The 24,787-nt window shown below is 48.1% G+C and overlaps 1 protein-coding gene across 1 annotated transcript in view; it reads left to right on the top strand.

Annotated features, from left to right (window-relative positions):
- Positions 1-24,787, top strand: part of Lmtk2 (lemur tyrosine kinase 2) — an 81,655-nt gene that overhangs the window by 52,622 nt on the left and 4,246 nt on the right. Inside the window, 6 exon segments of the mRNA NM_001427236.1 lie at positions 6,711-6,795; positions 8,738-8,859; positions 12,496-12,645; positions 14,313-17,358; positions 23,305-23,437; positions 23,752-23,991. Of these exon segments, the coding sequence (NP_001414165.1) occupies positions 6,711-6,795; positions 8,738-8,859; positions 12,496-12,645; positions 14,313-17,358; positions 23,305-23,437; positions 23,752-23,991 (3,776 nt within the window).

The following is a 24,787-nucleotide window of genomic DNA, read 5'->3' as shown; positions in this document are numbered from 1 at the left end:
ACACACACACACACAAATTAGAACATAAAATCTTAAGTCTCCCATCAAAATTACAACATGAAGTTCCCAGAGACAACTTAAACCATGGGAAGTGTGCATAAGGCCTGTTCACCACTGTGTTCTTAAAGATGACAGAGCTGTCATAGCCAGTAGTATTTTCCCATGCTTCTTCAAGGCAAAGTCTTGGAGTCTTGAAAACAAATAAAGATAAATCACATGGCTTGGACGATATCCACGCACAAAGCCCAGGGTACAGAAGGACCTTGGAACCATTGGCAGCCGTTTTGTTCTGCTGTTTAAAGGAACTGCTCTGGGCTGGGTGTGTGGTAGCTTAGCTGGTAAGGAACTTACAGGGCCAGACTTTGACCCCTTGCTTTTATTTTTTTTAATTTATTGTCCAAAATATTTATCTATCTTGGTTTTTATGTATATGAGGGTTTGCCTGCGTGTGTGAGGCCATACTCGTACAGTGGCTTCAGAGACCACACAGGCCATTGGCTTCTCTGGAACTAGAGTAACAGGCAGTTGTGAGCCGCCATGCAGGTGCTGGGAAGGACCCAGGTCTTCTGCAGTAGCCACAAGTGCTTTTTAACCACTGAGCCGTCTGTCCAGCCCCAATCCATTGTTTCATTTTTTTATAGAAACTCAGTGTGGCATTGTAAGCTCGTAATGACAGAGCTGGGTAGACAGACAGAGGGAAACCTAGCTTACTCGGGGACAGGGAGTGACAGTGACTGGGGGGAGTGGCATCGTAAGACAGTGTCTGAGGAGCCACACCTGAGGTTATCCTCTGGCCTCCACATGCACACGGACACTGCATACTCAGGTGTCTGTGCATACTCCACACACATGCACGAACACATACAGATGCTGTTTGATGGAAAGTCTCGTGTGGGACGGACTTCGCTTCTTTAAAAATTCTTCTTGTGTAGGTGGCCTTCCATATGGCCTGATTTTAAAATTGAGGTTTAGAACATTGGTTGACTCAGAGGACTTGGTCGAAATAGCCCAGTCCACCTGTCTAACCCAAAGTTGTTCTTATGTTAGAAACTGGTCTAGTAAGTCACCCTAGTTAAAATTTGTTTTTACATAATGTTTAGAGAGAGCCTTATCACAGGCTCTCAGGCAGCCTGCGTCTCTGAGGTCATACACAGCATTCTTGAAGGCCGTGTGAATGGTACATGTTCCTGTTACCATTCCACAGGTGACCCAGACAGAGCCCAGTGTCCCCCATCCTCTGCCTGCAAGGTCTCCTGGGCCGCAGGTACTCAGGTCACTGAGCGAATGGTGTTCGTGTTCAGACTGGCTAAGTAGCAGATAGACAACCAACAGGAGCCAGACCCAGGAGGCAAGGACAGGGAACCTTTTCTATACGTGCCTAGTTTGGGGTTTTTTTGTTTGTTTGTTTGTTTTTTGTTTTTTGTTTTTGTTTTTTACTACTCTTTTTCCTTTCTTCTCTCTCTTTTTTAAGACAGGGTCTTACTCTGTTAGCCCTGAGTGGCCCGGAACTCACAGAGATCATCCCCCTCTGCCTCCAGAGGGCTAGGGTTAAAGGTGTACACACCACACTCAGCTAAAAAGAATTTTTTATTGTTGGTTTGGGGGTTTGGGGGTTTTTTGGGTTGTTTGTTTGGTTGGTTGGTTGTTTTGTTGTTTCGGTTTTTGTTTTGTTTTTTGTTCTTTTTTTTTTTTTTAAAGAAAGAATTTTTCTGTGTAGCCTTGACTATCTGTAGAACAGGCTGGCCTCAAACTCAGAGGTCTCCCTGCCTCTGCCGCCTGAATGCTGGGATTAAAGGCATTTGTCACCACCGCCAGGTTTGCTAAAAAAGATTCTTTAAAAGAAACAAAACCTATTGTACCCAGTGGTAAGGAGGCCAAGGCAAGAGAATTGCAAGTTCAAGACTCGCTTGGACTACATAGTAAGACTGCCTCAAAAAAACAAAATACCCCAGTGTTACCTGAGAGGGTGGCAAATGGGAGGAACAGACATTCCCAAGGGAACGAGGGAAGCTCCAGCTGCCTGTGGTGTTGCGTTGTGGCTAGCACAGGCGGGAACCATGTTGTGGTATCTGAAGTCTTAGGTGCATTTTGGGACATGACAGTGTGTGCTCTTTGTATATTTGTTTTGGTGTGAACGTTATTTAGAAAGTCTGTACCTACCAGTTTGCTGATTTGTGCTACCTGGAAGGGTAGAAGGAAAGGAGGAAGCCTTTTTTTTTTTTTTTTTTTTTTTTTTCTTTTTTTCGGAGCTGGGGACGGAACCCAGGGCCTTGCCAGAGCCTTGCGCTTGCTAGGCAAGCACTCTACCACTGAGCTAAATCCCCAACCCCCTTTTTTTTTTTTTTAGAGAGAGAGACAGACAGACAGACACACAGACCACCACCAGCAATGACAACTATGACAACTTTGCACTTCAGGAGGGCACAGAAAGAACCCCGCACCCTTGTTGCCCAATTAACGCAGCATCTCTGTGTAGCTCAGGTGATAGAGTACTGGCCAGGTACCCTCCAGGCCCTGGATCTGTCCCAAGCCCCCAAAAAGCAGGCATGGATACCTTGGATTCTAAGATTTGAGAGGTGGAAGCAGATGAGACCAGAAGTTCAAGGTTGTCCTTAGCTACATAGAGTTTGAGGCTATTCTAGGTCACATGAAACTCAGTAAATCAAGGCACACACTAGTGTCTGTGTCTCACAAGTTAATGGCCCTCTGTAGGAAAAAACGCTGCATGTTTCTAAGCTAGCTCAGGGCAGGCCACCTGAGAAAAATCAGCATTCCAGGTAGAAAGTTCTAGTTCCCTTCATAACTACTGATTATAAATGTGCACACAGAAAATATACCAGCTTTCTCTGATCTAGATCTGGGCTGGTCTCTAGACTTGGATCTGAGGAGGTTACCTCGTGGGTAGTTAATCCTGGTGATACTGTGTTTTATTCTTAGCAAAGGTATCTGGTTATGGTGTAGGTCCCCAGGTACAGGACCCTGAGGGGATTGCCAGAAACCTCAGGGTCCTTCTCAGAAGTGGAGTCCCAGCTCCCATTCCAGAGAGGCGCCTGGGTCATGTCCATTCTTAGCTCACCCCAGACCTGCTGTCTGCTGCGTTCTGTTAAGTGAGTAGGAGGTAGGGTACCCAAGTGACTCCAGGACACATTTGGTGGTGAGAACCATCAAAGCCTTGCCCTAAAGATAGTTACTTGACAGCTCAGTTTGCTCTTGGTTTTCGTTTGGTTTGTTTTAATCTGGCTCATTTTGTGTTTTGTCAGTGCTGAGGATGGAATTCGGGGTGTTGTGTGTACTCCTGAGCTATCTTTCCAGCCCCTCACTGAGGGATCCTAGGTAGAGGCTAACTGAACCATGCTCCCAGTCCAGCCTTGGTTTTAGACTCTCAAAGCAACTCCCTTCCCTGTGTATTGAGGTTCAGCCTCTGTGTCTTGGGGTCTTACTACTGGGAAGTTCCGTTCCCTAGGCTTAGGCTCAGCCCTTGGTACTTCCTGTGCTGTCATAGTCCTCCGGGCTCAGCCCTTGGCAGGTTGGTGCCCACTGCCCAGAACCTGCTATCTGAGCGTTGCATCTAGTTTTGCAGTGTGTACAGTGGAACAGTACACTGCAGCCAGAAGAGACCCACAGAGGACTGACCGTCCAGCTCAGCCTTAGTCCCCACCAGCCCAAGGGAAAACCCACCCAGAGAGCCTTATCCTGTCCCATCAACAAGTCCCCAGAAGTCCACCCAGCAGTTACAGACAGTTTATAGGCACTGTCCTCTATGTCTAGTCAGAATTTCATGGTGGAAGAATTCTGCATTCCCAGAGTCCAACAATGGCTGCAAGATAAACAGGGGAAAGGCCACTGTGTGTGTGTGTGTGTGTGTGTGTGTGTGTGTGTGTGTGTGTGTGTGTGTGTGTGTGTTTGTGTGTGTGTGTGTGTGTGTGTGTGTGTGTAGTGTCCCCTACGCCGTCCCACATACACTAGTCTCTTTGCTATAATCTGCTGCTTGCACATCGGGTCCACAGCATGATGAACCAGCCCTTATGAACCTTGATGTTTGTGGCTGCAGCAGGCAGACAATGAGGGGGACAGAGAGGGTCAGCTGGGATTAGGGTGGTTAATTCTTCCCTCACCAGCTTTACCATTGTGAGTCTCCTTTGATCCCTCTGAGCTTATTTCTTCTGTAGAATTGGGCATCTGTTTTACCCAGAAGCACTGTTACCAAGATTGAATATGATAGCATGAGCCAAGCTCCCGGAAGAGTATTCCGTGGCTCTTGGGCATCTGGCTTGCTGTCGTCACTCTCTCCCTCTCAGGAACTTGGTTACTTGGCTTCCTGTAGATAGAGAAACTGGCATGGGTTAATTTGGATCTGCCTTGAGCACCTTGAGCCATTTGTGCTAGAGAACCAACCCTTCCACAGATGGGCAGGCTGTGACGCGCAGCTACCCAGGTTAAAAACAAATGGTGGTGAGAAGTGACGTGGAACCCTTGGGCCTGCTGCCAGGTATGGGGACCAGCCAGTGCCTCCCAGGAGCCAGCAGGACTGGAGCTCGGGCAGCTTCGCCACCAGACCAGTTTTTCAGCTTGAAGGGGAATGCTGGCTGCATTTGTGTTTCCTGACCTGAGCAGCCTTGACGTCAAGTTGCACGACAGCACCTTGTGTTTTTTCTCTTCCATGGCTTTGCACATTAATCGGTGCAGTGTTAGCATTTGGAGGCCAATTACAGCATCACTTTGAACCTAGATAACACTTTAGTGTTTTCAAAACATCCGTGCACATTTTTTATTATGCCCCTGTAATCACCGTTTCTGTGCACACTAAAGTTTTTTGTTTTGTTTTGTTTTGTTTTTAAAAGGAAGATTCTATATTGTTAGCAACAGCAAAGTCAGAAAGTGTCCAGGTTTTCCCCGCACACTACCACAGGCTAGAAGGCTCTGTGATGGAGCGCCGTGCAAATGACCCCACGTAAACAGCATAAAAGCCATCAGTGTAGCTGAGTCAGTATTCACTTAGCACGCCCACTGAGACCCAACATGCAAGGGACAGTATTACAGCCACCATCACTGCCCCTGTGGCTGTGGCTGGTGCGAGCATGAGAACACCTCATCCACTAGCAGAGTCATTTTCATACTCTGCGTCCTTGCTGGGTACTGTTTCTTTCTCCAGCTAATAAATGAGAAACCGAGTCACTTAGCGGGAGAAGAGGTGACTGTCTTAGGCAAACACCTGGGTAGTGAGGGCTTCGCAGCCACAGCAGGCGGCTCACAGCCACCCGTAACTGCAGCTCTAGGGGATCCAACGGCCACTTCTGGCCTCTGAGCATCTAAAGTCATGTGCACAAACCAAAACACAGATGGACACATGTATACATAACTTAAAAATAAGTATTTGAAATTTTTTTGAAAAACAGAAAGGAGGAATTCTATTCACTTATTAAAGTATGCCTTTTGTTTGATATGTGTGTATAGGCCAGAAGACATTCTTAAATTGTTTTTTTCTGGGGCTGGGGATTTAGCTCAGTGGTAGAGCGCTTACCTAGGAAGCGCAAGGCCCTGGGTTCGGTCCCCAGCTCCGAAAAAAAGAACCAAAAAAAAAAAAAATTGTTTTTTTCTGTCCATTTTAGTTTTGAGACAATGTCTCTTACTAGCCTGGAACTCACTAAGTAGGCTAGGCTGACCTCCTGTCTCTGCCTCTTTAACCTCTGTGTTTGCAAATATGCACCACCATGTCCCGCTTTCTTATGTGAGGTCTGGGATCGAATGTAGTTCTGTGACTGCAAGGAAAGCACAAAGTGAATCTTGTCCACAGATTGCCCTCCCTGGGGAAGGCAGAGTGGGAAGAGGAGCAAGTTTCTTGGAGAGGGTTGGGTGCTAGTACTTGGATGTCTTTGAAAAGTGGGGGTAGGGGGAAGAACCCCTTTTTGGACCTTTGGAGTGATGCCTTTATTAATACATCGAGGAGACTGTTTCTAAAGTCAGACTGTAAATTCAGGCAATTGCAGTATTTTTAAAGATATCTATCTTTCTGTCATCTGTTTGCGTGTTTGTGCATGTACGCATGCTCAGTGATGTTTAGTCTACATCTGTGTCTATGACGGTGCCTGATCCTCTAGAACCGGAGTTACAGAGAGCTGTGAACTGCTATGTGGTTGCTGGGAATTGAACCTGGGACCCCTGGAAGAGCAGTCAGTGCTCTTAACTGCTGAGCCATCTCTTCAGCAACCCCAATTTTAGCATTCTAAAGTTCTTCCTGAATTACTCTCTAAATACTGTGATTCAAGTCATGGTATAGAAAACCAGTACCTACTCAGTACTTAGTCAGTCATCTTACTTATGTGCCTAAAATGTGGTTAGGAATGTGGAATTTGGGGGCTGGAGAGATGGCTCAGTGGTTTAGAGCACCGACTGCTCTTCCAGAGGTCCTGAGTTCAATTCCCAACAACCACATGGTGGCTCACAGCCATCTGTAATGGGATCTGATGCCCTCTTCTGGTGTGTCTGAAGACAGCTACATTGTACTCATATATATGAAATAAATAAATCTTTTAAAAAAAAAAGGAATGTGGAATTTAACTCTTAACTATGAAAAGAATTGAGGCAGTAACTACAGGCAGCCAGTTGACTGGTTTCTGCGTGAAGCCTCTGATGTGTAGCATTTCTGTGCAGGGAGACCTTGGCCGTGGGTCTGCTTGTTCTTACACTGACTTTCCTCCTCCTCTTTGCAGTGATCTGGCCCTACGGAACTGTTATCTCACCTCCGACCTAAACGTCAAAGTGGGTGACTATGGGATAGGCTTCAGCAGATACAAGGTAAGCAAAGCTCTGCCTCCTGCTGTCCTCTGAACCGCTTCCTGCCGCTCAGAGTCGGCCTGGAGATGTTACTTGTGTTTGAACCAGGGTGAGAGTCTTAATCTTCATGACATGGCCTTTCTCCAGCAGGGTCTGTCCCAGTCCGTTCATGTATCATTGGCTTCTTTCTGACTTCTCAAAGTCAGTAGCTTGTGCCTAACATTTTGTGACAGCTTCCTAAAGAGATTCTTTACGGACATTTGTAATGCAGTGCTATGGACTCAGTTTGCCTGAATAGTATATTAAAAAATCAATATCAAAAGACTTTAATCGCACACTTAGTTATTTACTGTGGATTGTATGTTTGTGAGGACATGCGTGAGAAGTCAGAAGACAACTCATAAGAAGTCAGTTCTCTCTCTACTGTAGGGTCCCCAGGCCAGGACTCGTTACAAGGCTTGGCAACAAATGCCTGTTGAACCATCTCACTAGCCCTGTGTAACAGAATTTATAATTAGCAGGTGGGCAAAATGGTAATTAATATTTGCAGAGCAAAGCACACATGTCTGTAGATGTTTCTTGATATAGTCAGTAAAACTGAAGCACAGGTGTGCTATGGTTGATATTTATGGCTTTTGCTTAAAAAAAAAAAACAAACAAAACAAAACTGTTAACTATCGGGGCTGGGGATTTAGCTCAGTGGTAGAGCGCTTACCTAGGAAGCGCAAGGCCCTGGGTTCGGTCCCCAGCTCCGAAAAAAAGAACCAAAAAAAAAAAAAAAAAAAAAAAAAAAAACCTGTTAACTATCCCCCTAAAAAAAACAAATCAGGGGCTGGAGAGATGGCTCAGTGGTTAGGAGCACTGACTGCTCTTCCAGAGGTCCTGAGTTCAATTCCCAGCAACCACATGGTAGCTCCCAACCATCTGTAATGAGATCTGATGCCCTCTTCTGGTATGTCTGAAGAGTGTACTTATAATACATACATACATACATACATACATACATACATATCTTTAAAAAAAAACAAATCAGTAAGTTTCATCTGTGTGTTTGCTGAGCTCAGCTAAACGAGGCACTGAGGTCTGGGCAGAGACATGGCTGGGGCCGGAGGGAAGGCTGAGTAGTTAAAGCGTGTGCTGTTCCTGCTGCGGAGGGCATGGCTTAGTCCCCAGAGCCCACGTGGCAGCTCACAGCAGCTTGTAACTCCTGCCCCAGAGCACCTGACACCCTGTTCTGACCTCCTCGGGTTCAGGCACGTACGTGTGTATACATACATTCAAAGTCTGATACACTTAAGTCAGTTGTACCTTTTTTGAAAAGAAGATGTTGCTGCAGTGCTCACCGTTTTCTATGCAGCAGCATTACGATAACACTTACCCGTCATGCAGTGGGCTCTGGTGAGGACCAGAGCTGAAATGCTTTCAAGACATGCACATTTAGGTCGTTTTCCTATCTGACCACTAGCCGGAGTGTCTGAAGCACTTACTGTTTAAGATTCCCTTTCTAGGGGCTGGGGATTTAGCTCAGTGGTAGAGCCCTTACCTAGGAAGCGCAAGGCCCTGGGTTCGGTCCCCAGCTCCGGAAAAAAAAAGAACCAAAAAAAAAAAAAAAAAACAAGATTCCCTTTCTAGCCCCTCCCTGAGGTGGTTGGCCTTGTGCAGCCCTTACTTACAGCTAAGGAAGAGGCCCCTGGTGTCGCTAGTTCACCTGCCGCTTGCTACTGAGTGGTAGGAGAACGACCTGTAACGTCAGCTGTGGTAACCAGCACAGTTCACAGTGCAGATGGCTAGCCTGTGCTAAAGGTGACTGAGCAAGCTCTGTGCTTTAGAGACCCGTTTGCACAGCTTCAGACCTCCTGTCCCTGCTTCCCATTTCCCTGTGCTGTGTATTGTGGTTGGACACTCACTGGTAAGAATGTTTGGCTCAAGCCCCCCCTGAACACTGTGCTTGTGACCTATGCAGGAGGATTACATAGAGACGGATGACAAAAAAATTTTCCCCCTGAGATGGACTGCTCCAGAATTAGTGACCAGCTTTCAAGACAGACTCTTGACCGCAGATCAGACTAAGTACAGTAACATCTGGTAGGTATCTGGCATGCCATTTTATTTGGTTTTCTTAGCAAGGACCCAGCTCCCTTCTCTGAGTATAGAAGTAACTCGGCCAGAGTCTAGGCTGCGGGAAGACACACCGTGGGCCACAGCAGTGCTAACACTTGTGCCAGAGCCACTGCTGCTCCTGCTCAGACAGGAACTGCGTCTGCTCTCCATTTTCTACCGACGTGGCCTGGAACACAGCAGGTGCTTAATATTTACTGAAGTGCATGGAAAGCTGAGAGGCTTGGGCTGTTACGTAAGACTGATTTTTAGGGGTCGTTTCAGAAGATGCTAAAATGATGTATCTAAGTCTTTAACTTGACAGTGTCACGGATTTCTTAAGGGTAGCTCTATTTTGGGTATCAGGTATTTTCCTGTTTGTTTTGGTTTTTCTTTTCTTACCTTCCTTTGGGTTGATTTTCTTTTTTAGCCGTTTTGTTTTTTCTCTTTATTTAGAAACTATGCATTGTATGCCTGTGCTTTTATCAATTATCCTAGAAATTACGATGTGAGTGAACTTTTTACACACCTTAATCTTTGTTTCCTCACCCTCTTTCTTGACTAGTACAAGGTCTTGGAACACCTCTCTTCTGTCTAGCTATGTAACTAAAACACACACGCACACACGCATGCACACTCACACATGCACATGTACACATGAATACAAACAGTCATATGCTATTCTGTAGCCCTGGCTCCTGGCACTCGCTCTGCAGACCAGGCTGGCGTCCAGCAGGCTAATGTTACTTTCACCATCAGTGTTCATGTAGATTTACCCACATACTTGCAGTTTTCCTCATGCTGCTTTTGTTCGTTTTTGTGTTTTGATCTCAGACCTTGCTCTGGGGTTCTGTTCCTACTTAAGAGTGTGTCCTTCCTGGGGCTGGGGATTTAACTCAGTGGTAGAGTGCTTGCCTAGGAAGCGCAAGGCCCTGGGTTCGGTCCCCAGCTCCAAAAAAAAGAACCAAAAAAAAAAAAAAAAAAGAGTGTGTCCTTCCTGGTTTGCACCAGTTTGCCTGCTGCTACCAGACTGTGTTTTCTATGGTCTGCTCGCCCTGGCCTGTTTTGTTCTCACCCCTCAAATGTGTTTACATCATTCCTCTCTGCATGTTGAAGATGTCATTCTGCTGTCCCCTGGCTTCCACTGTTGCTTTGTGAAGTCAGCTGTATGTCTGCCTAAGCTCTTTTAAGGTGATATGACGTTTTCTCTCTGACCGGATTAAATACTTCTCTGACTTTTTTCCCTCTCTTTTCTATTTTTTTTCCTGTGATGCGTGCCAGTACAAATTGTATGGGTGTGGGTTGTATGGGTGTGAATTATAGAGGTGTGGGTTGTATGGATACAAATTGTATGAGTGTGAGTTGTATGGGTGTGAGTTGTATGGGTGTGAATTGCATGGGTGTGAGCTGTATGAGTATGAATTATATGGGTGTGAGTTGTAGGAGTGTGAATTGTATGGGTGTGAGTTGTATGAGTGTGAATTGTATGGGTGTGAGTTGTATGAGTGTGAATTGTATGGGAATGGGCTGTAGGGGTGTAAGTTGATGCTCCCACCCCAATTGTTATTTATTTGGTTTTCTAAATCTCCAGGTTGATAAAATGCATTGGTTCTAGAAAATTCCTAACCCTTTTCCTTTAAACATTGCCTCTGTTCATTTCTCTCCTTTTGGAAGGCTAGATTACGTGAGTAGGTGTGTCTCTTATTTGTCCCCTGTATCCCACCCTTCCCATTCTAGAGCATGTGCTCCCTGCACTAATTCTGTTTTTAAGATTCTCTTTTTAGCTATGTCTATTCTGTTAAATCTTTTGGTTAAGTTTTTATAGTTTTTGATTTTAAAAAAGTCTCAGTGGTTTTTTTGCTTGTTTGTTTTATACAACTGAATTGTGATCTATGTCCAACCACTGCGTTAGTAACACCTTGGCCCTTCCGCTTCCAGATGGTGCATTATTTCCTTTGGTCTTTCTTATGGTGGGAATCCAGGGCCATCCAGACTGAGACAAACTCCTCCATAGAGGACCCGTGTCTGCCTCTGCTGGGGACCTGGGTGTCTTACCTCATAAAGGACGCTGCTCTAGCAGGGCATTGCAGAAATGTCTCACTGAGCTAGTGAGGATTAGTCAAGGCCAACTTTGTAAGTCAGCCCCACCGCTTGTCCTCTTCTCTCTCTGTCTGGCGACTTGCCCTTAAGGAGTTGGCTTATTACCTGCCCTGAAGCAGAATCTTTCTGTGAGACAGCTCACTTGTGTGGACCCAAGGCTTCGGCCTGCTCAGCACTCATCTTCCATGGAACCTAGAAACCATACAGAGAAACCCAAGTGCCTGCACATACGCCCCAGGGCTCAAAGGTGGCTTTTGTTGTCTCAGTTCTCAAAACTCTAGCTTCCCCCTGGAAGTTCCTGCCTTGTTCCCCACCCTGGATTCTTCATGAAGATGTTTTTTTATGCTTGACTGGCATTGTTGTTGCACTTAACAGGCTGACTGACATGAAAACAGAGCCCGGTGTCCCCAAGGCAGAACTGGCCCTGTTCCTGACCATGGGAACAGTCGCTGGCAGCAGTGCCAAGTCCCGCCATACCGCTCATGCCAAGTGGATGGGGAACCTTAGGCAGGCCTGAGGGTGGAGGTGGGAGAGCCCAGCAGCTGCAGGACACGTTTCTTCCCAAAGAACAAGGCGGGCCTAAAGAGCTGGGAAGCCTGTGTTTCCTTTCCTGCCCTCTGAAGCGTGCTCTGACAGTGACTTCCTGGAAAAGGGAAGGAATCAAGACAAATGAGGACTGTGGAAACCTGATGCAGGGGACAGGCCACATTCTGTCACCTGGCAAACCTTTTGGTTTAAGCATTTCACATGGATTGTCTTCAGTAGAACTCGCAACTCCAAAGTCACTGGGCAGTGTATTAAATTAAGACATTTTTATACTTAAGTTGGTCATCCACCCCTGATGGTTCTTTGCCAGGGAGGAGAAGGTGTTGCTGTCTGGGCTGGTGTGAGTGCTCCTCTTCCTCCCTTGCAAAGTGACCTCTGTGGACGTGGAATATGCTGGCTCTGCTCCCTCACTTGTGAAAGTAGCGTCAGGAAGTTTGACACCATGTTGCACAACAGCAAATGAAGCCTTGTGGTTACTCACAGTTTCCTGGTGGGCACTGGGCGGTCTCTTAACTACACACCTGAACCTGGAAGATTTGCAAATTGCAGGGAGCTTTTGAAAAACTCGACTTTCGAGTTTTAACATGTCCCATCAATCTTCGAACCGATTGCTTGAGGTTTCGTTTAGTTCCTGGGATTATATTCTTTTTTTTTTTTTTTTTGGTTCTTTTTTTCGGAGCTGGGGACCGAACCCAGGGCCTTGCACTTCCTAGGCAAGTGCTCTACCGCTGAGCTAAATCCCCAACCCCGCAATTATATTCTTATACTGTGTCTTAGTGATGAAGTGAAACAGGAAGCCTCTGGTTACCCTCATTTTAAGAGGAATAAGTTTTTTCCCATTGGGATATTGATCATTTAAGTCAGTTTATCCTCCTGTTACTAATAAATAACCCCTTCATGTACGTTCTCCGTATTGCTGCCGTTGTGAACATGAATGAGGTTGATGGAGACTCAGCATGGCTCTCCTGCTCTCCACAGGTCCTTGGGTGTAACACTTTGGGAACTCTTCAACAATGCTGCTCAGCCCTATGCAAACCTTTCTGACCTGGACGTTCTCAATCAAGTCATTAGAGAGAGGGACATGAAACTCCCCAAGCCCCAGCTGGAACTGCCTTACTCGGAGAGATGGTTGGTAGCTTCTATTCTGCCTTGTGATCCTCAAAAACAAGAAAGAGCACTGGGGAAGCAGGGGAGGGGGGGCTCCTAACAAGAGGACCTGAGCTCATACCCCAGCACGTGTGTAAAAAGCTGAGTGTGATAGTGTGTTCCTGTCATCCAGTACTGGAGAGGTGGAAACAGGAATATCTCTGAGGCCCGATGGCCTAGCTGGGTCAGCCTCACTGAATCAATAAACTCCAGGTTCAGTCACACACACACACACACACACACACACCCCAACATACACCACACACATACACCCCACACACCACACACACACACATACACACACACCACACATACACACCACACACACACACACACACACACACACACCACACACCACACACACACCACACACATACACCACACATACACACCCACACACACACACACACACCACACACCCACACCTCCACACACACACACACACCCTACACTCGTTTATATGGCCCTTGTTTTTGACAGTAGATGTTCTGAAATGTAGTCATTTTTACATTATTTATGACTAATTTTAGAAGTTTCTCTGCATTAGCCTTGTTGACACACGTTCATGTATACGTACAATTAAAAATGAAATCTTTAATAATCGTTTAGGAACACCAACCTAAGGAAGTGTAGGTCTGTGGAGGTCGCCCAGTGAAGAGCTCTGGCCTCGCACTCCCAAGCCTGACTTCCATCCCTAGTGTTCGATGGAAAGTGTAGGATAAATACAGCCTGGGCTAAATAGTTGCTTAGGAGAGAGTGCGGGACCACCAGGATGGCTGGGGTGAAAATGCTTATCTCCAAGCCCAACCGCCTGCATTCGATCCCAGCACCACACGGTGAAGGAGAGCCAACTCCTCCAGAGGGACCTCTGACCACACAAACGCCATGGGACGGATGTCCCATTCCTGACTAAAAAATAAATATTTAGAAAAAAAAAAGAGGAACAAAAATGACAGAACCATTTCAGAATCAGTGGTCTCCCTGATTGGGCTTGTCAGTCCCCTGCCATGGAAGAAAGGGGTGCTCATGGGCTCCCACCCCTCCTTGAATATTTATACATGCATGGAATTGGTGACACGGGGAGGGGCACATACACCCCCACAAATGAAAATAGAAGGCAGGCTGGTTGGGAAGAATTGGAGCGGGACAAGGGAAGGGGCAGGCGTGTGCTATGATCCTGACACAGTGTGTACCTGTGTACAGATGTCCCTCGTGAAACCCACTACTGTGCATAATTAATACATGGTAATGAAAATACTAAAAATAAAAGTATCCAAACAAGAGCACAAACCGGGATTTTAGAAAAAAAGTTTTCTGCATGTTCTTAGAATGCTATCAAAACATTAACAATAAACATTTAGAACAACAACCAGAAAATAGAATTTTTTGATGGGAAGGCCATTAGAAGAAAACCAGAAGAAGATATAATTTGGCAGAATCTGCACCTGAATACTATGACATGTCCTGAAAAAAGGGAGGAGGGGTGTGCCTCACCATGTTCTTTGCCTTCCTCTCGTGCCTTAACCACTGTGGCTGGCAGTGGTCGGGGTGTAGAGATCTCAGGGAGAGGGCGTGTTGAGCTGGCTCTGAAGTACGGTTCCTTCTTACTTAAGGCAGTGAGTCCCTGGTATGCCCTTGTGTGCCCTCAGGTATGAAGTGCTGCAGTTCTGCTGGCTGTCCCCTGACAAGAGGCCGGCTGCAGAGGACGTGCACCGCCTGCTCACCTACCTGCGGATGCAGAGCCAGCGGGACTCGGAGGTGGACTTCGAACAGCAGTGGACTGCTCTCAAGCCTAACGCCAACAGCAGGGACCCCTCAAGCAGTGCTGCCTTCCCCATCCTTGACCACTTTGCCCGGGACCGGCTAGGTCGGGAGATGGAGGAGGTCCTCACAGTGACTGAGACCAGCCAGGGCCTGAGCTTTGAGTACGTGTGGGAGGCTGCCAAGCATGACCATTTTGATGAGCAAGGTCGGGGCCACCCAGACGAAGCCTTGTCCTATTCCAGTATGTTCTTCCCTGTTGAAGTGTTTGAGAATTCACTGTCAGACCCTGGCCCTGGCAAGCAAGACGGCAGTGGCCAGGAGGGGCCCCTGAGGGCCCCTGGGGTGGTTCCTGTGTTTGATGCACACAACCTCTCTGTTGGAAGTGACTACTACATCCAGTTGGAAGAGAAGAGCAGTAGCAGTCTGGGGCTGGAGTATCCGCCTGCACTGCTCACAACTGAAGTGGATAATCCAGAAAAGGGTGGAACTGACGCACCCCATCTCACGGCCTTTAAGACTCTTGTGTCTGAGGAACCCAGTGCAGAGGAGGATTTCTTCCAGAGCAGTGCTCGCCCCAAAGAAGCCAACTCTGCGGAGGACTCACATGCTGCCAGCATCCCTGGGAGCCCTTTCAACATATTCAGTGACCTTGACAAAGCAGACGACCTGCCCAGTCACCAGAAAATATTTGATCTAATGGAACTAAATGGAGTTCAAGCTGACTTTAAGCCAGCCATCTTGAGTCCAATCCTGGATGGCCCCAAAGACACCTGCCAGTCTGAAAGAGAAAAGCCCCATGACCAGGACCCTCTGTGCTTCCCAGAAAGTCCTGTGCACCAAGATTGCTTTGATCCACTGAGTGTCCAAGAATTGTCAGAGAACTTCTTATTTCTTCAGGAAAAGAATCTGCTGAAAGGCTCGTTGCCTGGCAAGGGGCGGGTGAACGATCTTCAGACAGAACTTAAGGACGCAGGTTTTATCTCTGAAATGTTAGAGTCACCCCGGAGAGGCTCTGTAAGTTCTGGACTTGAGCTCCTGGAACATACACTAGACTTTCCCTCGTCACAGGAGAACATGAGTGGGCAGAACAAAGGCACAGGTGGCACACCTCAGGGTGCGACCTCACCACAGGCCTCCCCGCTCACAGAAGGATCTCCTAATGGTCCTCCGGACTCAGTTCTGAAGTCAGGAGAAACCAAACCCTTTACAGGTGTCAGCGTCCCTGAGAACTCCGTCTGCCTGGATCTAAGCCCCGACCCTGTGACTGGCCCAGTTGAAATTCCTGCTGCCGATGCCAAAGCCCCCGATGGGGGCGATGGGCCTCCAGAAGTCACTTGCCAAAGCAAGGAGGCCTTGAATCCAACCAAAAGAGACCCCATCCTTGAGAATGAGATTACTGCTCAGGGTAGCATGGAGACTTGTCTTCCAGAATCAGGTCAGGATTTACAAAATCAGCCATTTTCAGAAGACCCTCTTAGTGGCAGCATACTGGAGAAAAACTCAGAAGCCGTGGAGACTTTAAATCAGCTTAATTATAAGGCTGCCCCAAAGGACGCGGCCTTGGCATCTGCCCTCTCCTCAGACTCCACCAGCCAAGATAGCCTCCTGGAAGACAGTTTGTCAACGCCCATCCCCACCTCAGAGCAGTCTGTGGAGACGCCAGACTCCCTGGACTCAGTGGATGTCCATGCAGCATTACTAGAGTCCCTAGGCTCCCACACCCCTCAGAAACTCTTGCCCCCTGATAAGCCCGCAGACAGTGGCTATGAAACAGAGAACCTGGAGTCCCCCGAGTGGACCCTGCACCCTGCACCTGAGGGCACTGCGGACTCAGACACAGCTGCAGCAGGTGATAGCAGCCACAGCAGTTTGCCTCCCAACCCGGTCATCGTCATCTCAGATGCAGGAGATGGCCACAGGGGTGCTGAAGGTCCCCCTCAGAGCTTCTCACTTGGCACCCAGAGTTCATATCGAGACTCTGCGTACTTCTCAGACAATGACTCAGAGCCAGATAAAAAGCCTGAGGAGGCCCCAGGAACATCTGCCAGTGCCCTGGTATTGGTAAAGGACCAGCTCCCACCTGAGCCAGTTGCTCCAGAAGACAGCCCTGATGATGTCAGAGAAGGCTGCCTGGAAGCCTCACAGAGCAAGCCAGAGCAAAGTCAGGCGTCTGCTTTGCAGAATTCTTGTCACTCAGAATTGCAAGAGACGTTGCAGCCCACACCAGCTGATCAGAGTCAGGCGTCTGCTTTGCAGAATTCTTGTCACTCAGAATTGCAAGAGACGTTGCAGCCCACACCAGCTGATCAGAGTCCGGCGTCTGCTTTGCAGAATTCTTGTCACTCAGAATTGCAAGAGACGTTGCAGCCCACACCAGCCGGTGCTTCCAGAGAGGCGTATCCTGTGGACGATGAGGCCCGCGGCCCCTTGGGTTTGTTGAATTCAGAATTTAGCAGCTGCGATGACCTGGAGACACAGGAAGATCGCCCATGCACCCTGGCCTCCACAGGCACCAACACCAATGAGCTCCTTGCATACACAGGCTCCACACTGGATAAGTCTTTGCCCAGCCACTTTGAGGGCCCCAAGCTGAAGGAGCCAGACATTGAAGGGAAATACCTGGGCAAACTGTGTGTGTCTGGGATGCTGGACCTCTCGGAGGATGGGATGGATGCAGATGAAGAAGATGAGAACAGTGACGACTCGGACGAGGACCTGCGGGCCTTCAACTTGCACAGCCTAAGCTCGGAGTCTGAAGATGACATGGAGCACCCTGTGCCCATCATTGTCAGTAATGATGATGGCAGGCACCTGCGGAGTTTGCTGAAACCCTCGGCTGCCGCGGCCATTGAGCAGCTGCCAGATGACTGGAAGAAGGAAAAGAAGGCGGTGACATTTTTTGATGATGTCACCGTTTATCTCTTTGACCAGGTATCTCTGACCTCTATATTGTAGAGAACTTCAAGAAGGTGTGAAGCTAACTGTGGTCTAATTTGGTTTTATTTATAAACATCCAGAATTTTATTTCTGTTTGTGTGTGTGTGGTGTGCATGTATGCGTGTTTGCATGTGTGTGCCTGCACATGTGCTTCTGTGTGGGGACAGAGGTTGATGCCGCCTGTCTTCTTTGTTCACTTCCCACATTGTGTATAGTCAGGTTCTCTCACTTACACCCCAGACTCACTGATTCAGCTCGTCTTAGCCAGCTTGCTCTGGGGTTCCATCCCTACCTTCTGTGCCCCGAGATGACTTGTGGGTGCTTCTCTTCACTTACATGAGGACTAGGGACTTGAACTCTAGTCCTCATGCTTGCTGGCAAGTGTCTTATCTTCTGAGCCATCTTTGCAACCCCCATAATTTTATAATTTCCAACTCCAAAGACACCATCTTCTTGGTCCATTGTCCTTCATGCCAGCTTCCCCTTGGAGTCCAAACCACCTGCATCAGCTTTCCCCACAGAGCAGTGTGTGACATGATGGGAAACTTGTGCATTGGCTCTCCTGTCTCAGTACTAGGATAGATACTAAGCCTTAGAAGTGACCTTTGTCATAATGACTGCCACCTGGGACGTGACTGGGCTCCGAGTTACCACGTTCAAGGCAGGAAGGCAGAGCAAAGCCGACAGTTTTTGGCTGCCCCGTAGCCCCTGGCTTACCCATGCGCTCAGGACAAGCAATAGCTAAGCTCTCCAGGAGGTCCTCATCCATGTCATTATAACCTGTGGTCTTTTCTCTGAGTCAGGGTTTCTCTCTGTGTGTAGCTCTGACTATCCAAGAAGTCACTCTGTAGACCAAGCTGGCCTTGAACTCAGAGATTCAGAGTTCTGCTGAAATTAGTTGACCAAATTTTAGAGTCTGGCAATTGTCAGTAATCCGAACCTCTTGGGTGCAGGCCTAGTGCTGGCAGGGAGTTCTGGAGTGGCCAGCAGCATCCTCTGTGGAGTGTGTGTGGAGAGTGTAACATGCGGGCAGCAGGACAGCCCTTCTGCTCTGACCCTTGGTAGCTTAGTGTGTGCTCTGCTTGATGGGTACATAAAATGGAGCAACTTGTAGCTGGAGCCCTCATTCTCCCTCTGTCTCTGTCTCTCTTCCCCCCCCCCCCCTCATGTCTTCTTACATGTGGAGGTCAGAGGTCAATGTCACATGTCTTCCTTGATTGCTGCCCTTCTTAATTTTTGAGACTGAGTATCGTACTAAACCTAGATCTCACAGATAGATAGATAGATAGATAGATAGATAGATAGATAGATAGATAGATAGATAGATAGATAATAGGTAGGTAGATAGATGATAGATAGATAATAGGTAGGTAGATAGATGGTAGATGATAGATAGATAGATAGATAGATAGATAGATAGATAGATAGATAGATAATAGGTAAGTAGATAGATGATAGATACATACATACATACATACATACATACATATATAGATACATAGATGGGTGGGTAGGTAGGTAGGTAGATAGATAGGTGGGTAGATATAATCTTTGCGTACCACTTGCATGCCTGGGTCCCCAAGAGGTCACAAGAGGGCTCCCCTGGCTACCATGTGTCTGCTGGGTATCAAACCCAGGTTTCCTGAGTGACCGTGTTAAGCCATGTCCCCAGAGATCCACCATTTTAGATGGATACTGGGACTTGAACTTGGATCCTTAGGCTTTCGTGGCAAGGGTTTTACAAATGGAACCATCTCCCCATCCCCTCTCTTCCTTCCTCCCTTTCTTTGTTCCTCCCTCCCTCCCTTCTTTCTTTTCTCCCTCCCTCCTTCCCTCCATATTCTGTGCTTTCCTTTCTGGTCTTCATAAGTTTGGAGTTACTGGTTCATGTGGCTGTTAATGGAACCCAGGGCCTTAGGCTAGTAGTGTACTGTCGCTGCCATACATCCCTAGTCTTTTTGGTTTTGAGACAGGTATGTTGCTCAAGTGAGCTTTGAACTCTCGCTTGTAGCCTTGGCTACTCTTGAACTGGTGGTCTTGCTGCTCAGTCTCCTGAGTGCTGGGTTGAAGGTGTTAGCCATCACATACTGGCACATTGCTCCTTGAATCAGTCAGATTACGACTAAGCCTGAGAATGGTTCCCATGTGACAGAAGACCCAGGATCGATCCTTGATGTCTGGCAGTGCTTGCCCTCCTTTTTTTTTTTTTTTTTTTTTGTTTGTTTTTTTGTTGTTGTTGTTTTGTTTTGTTCTCAGAGTCAAGCGCTTGGCTTCATTTTGGCTCTGGGTAGCACCTTCTCAGGGTACTGTGGTGCAGGCTGCCAGCACTCTTCCCCCTGTCTCTAGGATGCTGGACTCTAGTCACTTCCTTTCTTACCAAGCTTCTCAGGGCTGGGGTCACACACAGTGTAGAGGGTGTGTGGCCAGCACACAAGATCAAAAGTAAACAACAATCAGCTCTTGTCTTTACTGCTGCGTGTGGGATTGGCTGAAGGGAAAAAGTAGCTGCCAGGGCTGGGCTAGACGGCTGCCTCCCCACTCCAGCTGCCTCCAGGGTTTTCCCCAAGGCTGACCTGCAGAAGCAGCCAGCCTTCCTCCTCAGAGCAGAAGAGAGCCTGCCTCTTGTTTGTCAAGTTGGTTTGAGTTTTGGCTTTCTTTGTTTTGCTCTGCTGTTTGGTGTTGTCCTTGGCTGAACTATTAGGGCAGTGATGAGTGGGGAAGTGGCTTCTTCTTCAGGGAGCTTCTGGAAGAGACTAAGATGTGTAAACCTCTCCAAAGAATGGCTTTCTGTTTCCTGGATTTATTTTCTTTATTGTTCTCTCTTTTCAATTCCATTGCTCTTTCCTTCATCTTTAGGACTTCCTTCTCCTCACATTGGGTTGGGTTTTTCCCTGAGTTTTGTTTTTCTGGTTTTTAGTGAGTGTGGGTATTTTACCTGCATGCATGTCTGTGCACCTCATGTATGCAGTGCACACAGAGGCCAGAAGAGGGCGTTAGATCCTCTGGAGCTGGAGTTAGAGATGGTTGTGAGCCGCTGTCAAGTGGGTGCTAGGGATCAAATCCAGGACCTCTGGAAGAGCAGCCAGCGCTCTTAACTGCTGAGCCATCTCTCCTTTTCCTAGATTCTGAAGGTAAAAATCTCTCAAGACATTTTTCTATCAGCCTTTAATGGTATAAAAATCCTTGCTGCTGTAGCTGCTTCCCAAAGATTTTAAATATGTTGTATTTCTGTTTCGTCCAGCTCAAATTATTTTCTAGTTTTCCCTAAGACTTCTTCTTTGACCCATCAAATACTTAGTTAGATTATTTAATTCTGAGAGGTAGAGATTTTCTTTTCTTTATGGTTACTGCATTCATTCTATTTATTACCTTTCTATTCAGTGTGTATGCACTCATGACACAGAGTACATGTGGAGGTCAGAGAATAAGTTGGAATCGTTTCTCTACCCTGTGAGTCCTGAGACTCCAGCTCAGGTCCTGATGCTTGGCAGCAAGCTCCTTTCCCCGTGGAGTATATCCCCACTTCTCCCCTTGCTCCTCTGTCTCTGCAGCATGTGCAAGTGTAGATGAGCAAACGCCACGGGCACATATGGAGGTCAGAGGACAACCTGGGAGAATGGGTTCTCTCTTTCCACTGTGTGGGTCCCAGAGCTAGAACTCACGCATTGGCAGTGGGCGCCTTTCCCTACCAGGCTACCTGGCTGGCTCTGGTTAGTCATTTTCTTGTATCTTTCCAGTGTGGACTTGTAGTCTGATTCTACTCCGCGGGCGGTGAGATGAGCGCTCAGATTGTGGTGCCTGTGCCATGGCCTGGCAGACACGGGTGCCCGGGATCCACATTCAAGTCCTCTGGCTTGCACGGCTGGTGTTTATGAATGAAACCGTCTGTTTTCAGTGGCGAGCTTGGGCTCAGGTGTGTCATTTGCTTCTGCCCGTGCGTCAGTTTCTGCCTTTCCTCGGGAACGCTGCTGTCAGACTGTGGCTCTGTCCTGGGTGATAGCATGGAGCACTGGAGGAGGCTGTCCCAGGGGTTCCAGCCTGTATGCTACCTTCTGGGTCAGCTTGGAAGCAGGAGTTCACCACTTGATACAAGAGTGCAGAGACGGCCCCTCCTCCATGACCTGGTCATGTGCATTCTATCTACATCCGTGGAAAAACCCCATCGGGCAGATCTCAAGCCTCATTAGGTCTAGGGCTGTAGCTCAGTGGTAGAGCACTTGCCTAGCCTGTGTAAGACCTTGAGTTAATCCTAACCACCATGAGCTAGGAGTGAGTCTTAGTTGGTAAAGGGCTTGCTTAGCGCTCATAAATACCCAGCTCCTCTTCAGATGGCCGTGTGGTACAATCTGTAACCCCGGCACTAGGAAGGAGACAGGAGGCTCCAAGCTCAGGGGCATCCTTGGCTACATAGCTAATTGGAGTTGAGCCTGGGTTTTATGAGACCCTGTCTCAGTGGGGGCACACACTCGCACATGCATGCACACACACATATGGGTGAGGGAGAGTGAGTAGGACTGGCAAGATAGCTCAGTGTTAAGAAGTGCTTGCCTCCAAGCCTGCTGACCCAAGTTTAGATCCTTGGACCCACATAGAGAAGGAAGAGAACCGATTCCCACAAGTTGTCCTCTTGTCCATGTGTGCCAGCATGTGCGGCTCACTATCCCCACAGAGTAAATAAATTAACATATAAAAACAGCATGATCAACTTTTGTAAAAAAGAAAAGAACTTAAGGTAAATGGCTTTATATGGTTCTCCAGGTTGCTGTCTCATGTCTTGTCCTCTTGGTGAAGTTCATTCAGCTTTTCTCAACTTCCTTTGCCCTCTCTCCACCAATAACCAGTTATTCAGCTCACATTGTCTCCTGGGGACGGTCTCGCATGCCTTGTGCAGGTGCTGAAGCTACATTTAAGGGACCTTGTACTGCAGCTCCCGAGTTGACAATCCTTCCTGTCAGCATTGGCCCCACTATTGAAACTCCTCAGATTAATCTAGTACTTGTGACCTCTGGCACCTGTGTGGATCATTTCTTCTGTGCAGTGAGGTTGTCCTGGCTCCTGGAAGGCTGGATCACTTTATAGACTTTGTGTTTTCCCACCGTGCCACGGGGACGCTGTCTTTTCAGGTTGGGAAGTGTTGGTCCGTTTTTCTTAGGCCTCCCTTCACAGCTGACTGTAGGCCACAGCTCAGCCTCCTGTGAGCTTTGGTATCAGTCCTAGTTCCTCTTTCTGGTCTGGACTGACCATGTGCCCTCTAAGCGTGCAGGATCTCAGCATCCCTCATCCCGTAGTGTTTTCAGTTTTGGTGCCTTGTTTGTGGCCAGTTCACACTTTCCAGCTGTGCCGGCCAGCAGCTCTGATACCACCATGGTGTCTGGGGCTCTTCCCTCCTGCACCTTCCTGTTCATTTCCTCCTCAGGGGGCTCAGGACGGTCTCACATGCCTCACGCAGGTGCTGAGGCTACACTTGAGGGACCTCAGACTGCAGAATCTTGTCATATATGGTAACACGGGCCTGTAGTCCCATCATTAGGAGATTGGCAGGATCAAGAGATCAGTGGCAGAGATGGAGAGAACTGGTCTTGGTGATGTACACCTTTAATCCCAGCAATCTGGAGGCCAGGAGGTAGGCAGATCACCTAGAGTTTGAGATCAGCCTGGTCTACACAGTGAGACCCTGCCTTGAAAGGGTAGTGGAGATGGGGGCTAAAGAGATGTTTGTAGGTTAAGAAGAGTGGTTGACTTTGCAGAGGACCTGGTTCCCAGCACCGTTGGCAGCTCATAATTATCTGTAGGTCCAGGGGCTCTGATGTTGCCTTTTACTCATAAAAGTTAATAATTCCTTTAGCATACTTTACCCGATGGTCCTGTCAGCCTGAGGTGTGAAACACGTGGGCTCCAGGAAACAAACAGGCTGACTGCAGTATTTGTTTGTCTTTTCAGGAAACCCCCACCAAAGAGCTGGGGCACTGCGGAGGGGAAGCACATGGCCCTGGGCCCAGCAGCCCGGCAGCATCCACAGGGTCACCCTACCTAAGCAGGTGCATGAATTCCGAGAGCTCCACGGATGAAGAAGGTACTGTGCTGCGTCGCTCAGTCGCAAAGTCCTGGGGCAGGGGCGTTTGCTTGTCTTTGAAACAGTTTCACTATGTAGACCAGGTTCACCTGAGCCTTAAGAGAGACTCTCCTGTCTCTGTCTCCCAAGTACACACGTGCTGCCAGGCCTAGCCCCTGGTCATGCTGTTGGAAAGGAGCACCATTGTTTTTAAAGGACTTCCTTGTCTGTGTGTCTGTTCTGCCATCTGTTGGCCGGTTGTGTTGTATGCGCTGGGCTCCCTCTCCTTATCAAGACTTGATACTGCAGATAACAGGGTGTTGTCCTCACTGCAGGCGGAGGCTTCGAATGGGACGATGACTTCTCCCCAGATCCTTTCATGTCAAAAACAACAAGCCTTCTGGGTTCCAAGCCTTCTCTTCAAACTTCCAAATACTTTTCTCCTCCGCCGCCGGCCAGGAGCTCAGAGCAGAGCTGGCCACACGTGTCCCCCTGCTCCCGGTTCTCCATCTCTCCTGCCAACATTGCCAGCTTCTCCCTCACACACCTCACGGACTCAGACATTGAACAAGGAGGTAAGAGAAGCCCTGCATGTGCTGGGGTTGGGACCAAGCTCAGGCACGATGGCTTTCAGCCAGGAGCGCTTTTACCCTAGACCTAGGATGGTGATCTGACGCTATTTTAGCCTGCCCTGATATTATATAAATTATATAAATCTGTTGGAAAATTCTCAGTTTGTGGGGGTGATGGTGGTAGTGGGGTTCCTTGGATATACTAAGCACAGGGATCTACCGTTGAGGCACATTCCTTACTGGGGGATTCTAGGCAGCGGCTCCACCACTGAGCCATGCCCCAGCCCCTCACTGGGGGATTCTAGGCAGGGGCTCTACCACTGAGCCACGCCCCAGCCCTCACTGGGGGATTCTAGGCAGGGGCTCTACCAATGAGCCACACCCCAGCCCTCACTGGGGGATTCTAGGCAGGGGCTCTACCACTGAGCCACACCCCCAGCCCCTCACTGGGGGATTCTAGGAAGGGGCTCTACCACTGAGCCACACCCCAGCCTCTCACTGGGGAATCTAGGCAGGGGCTCTACCACTGAGCCACACCCCCAGCCCCTCACTGGGGGATTCTAGGAAGGGGCTCTACCACTGAGCCACGCGCCCAGCTTCTTACTGCTTTATCACTAAAAGCTTCATCCCCAACAAGTCTCTTCTTACTTTTTGTTTTGTTTATGAGACAAAGTCTTAGCAAGTTGCTCTGACTATCCTTGAACTCACTCTTGTAGTCTAGTTTGGCCTTAAACTTTGAAGCCTTCTGCCTCAGATTCCAAGGCAGCTAAAATAGGGGCTGGTGTATCTGTCAGTCCTG

The sequence above is a fragment of the Rattus norvegicus genome, chromosome 12 (genome assembly GCF_021556685.1).
Source record: "Rattus norvegicus strain SHRSP/BbbUtx chromosome 12, alternate assembly SHRSP_T2T, whole genome shotgun sequence".
Taxonomy (NCBI): Eukaryota; Metazoa; Chordata; class Mammalia; order Rodentia; family Muridae; genus Rattus; species Rattus norvegicus.
Note: the sequence above shows the minus strand (reverse complement) of the source record. Positions and strands in the feature narration are given on the sequence as shown.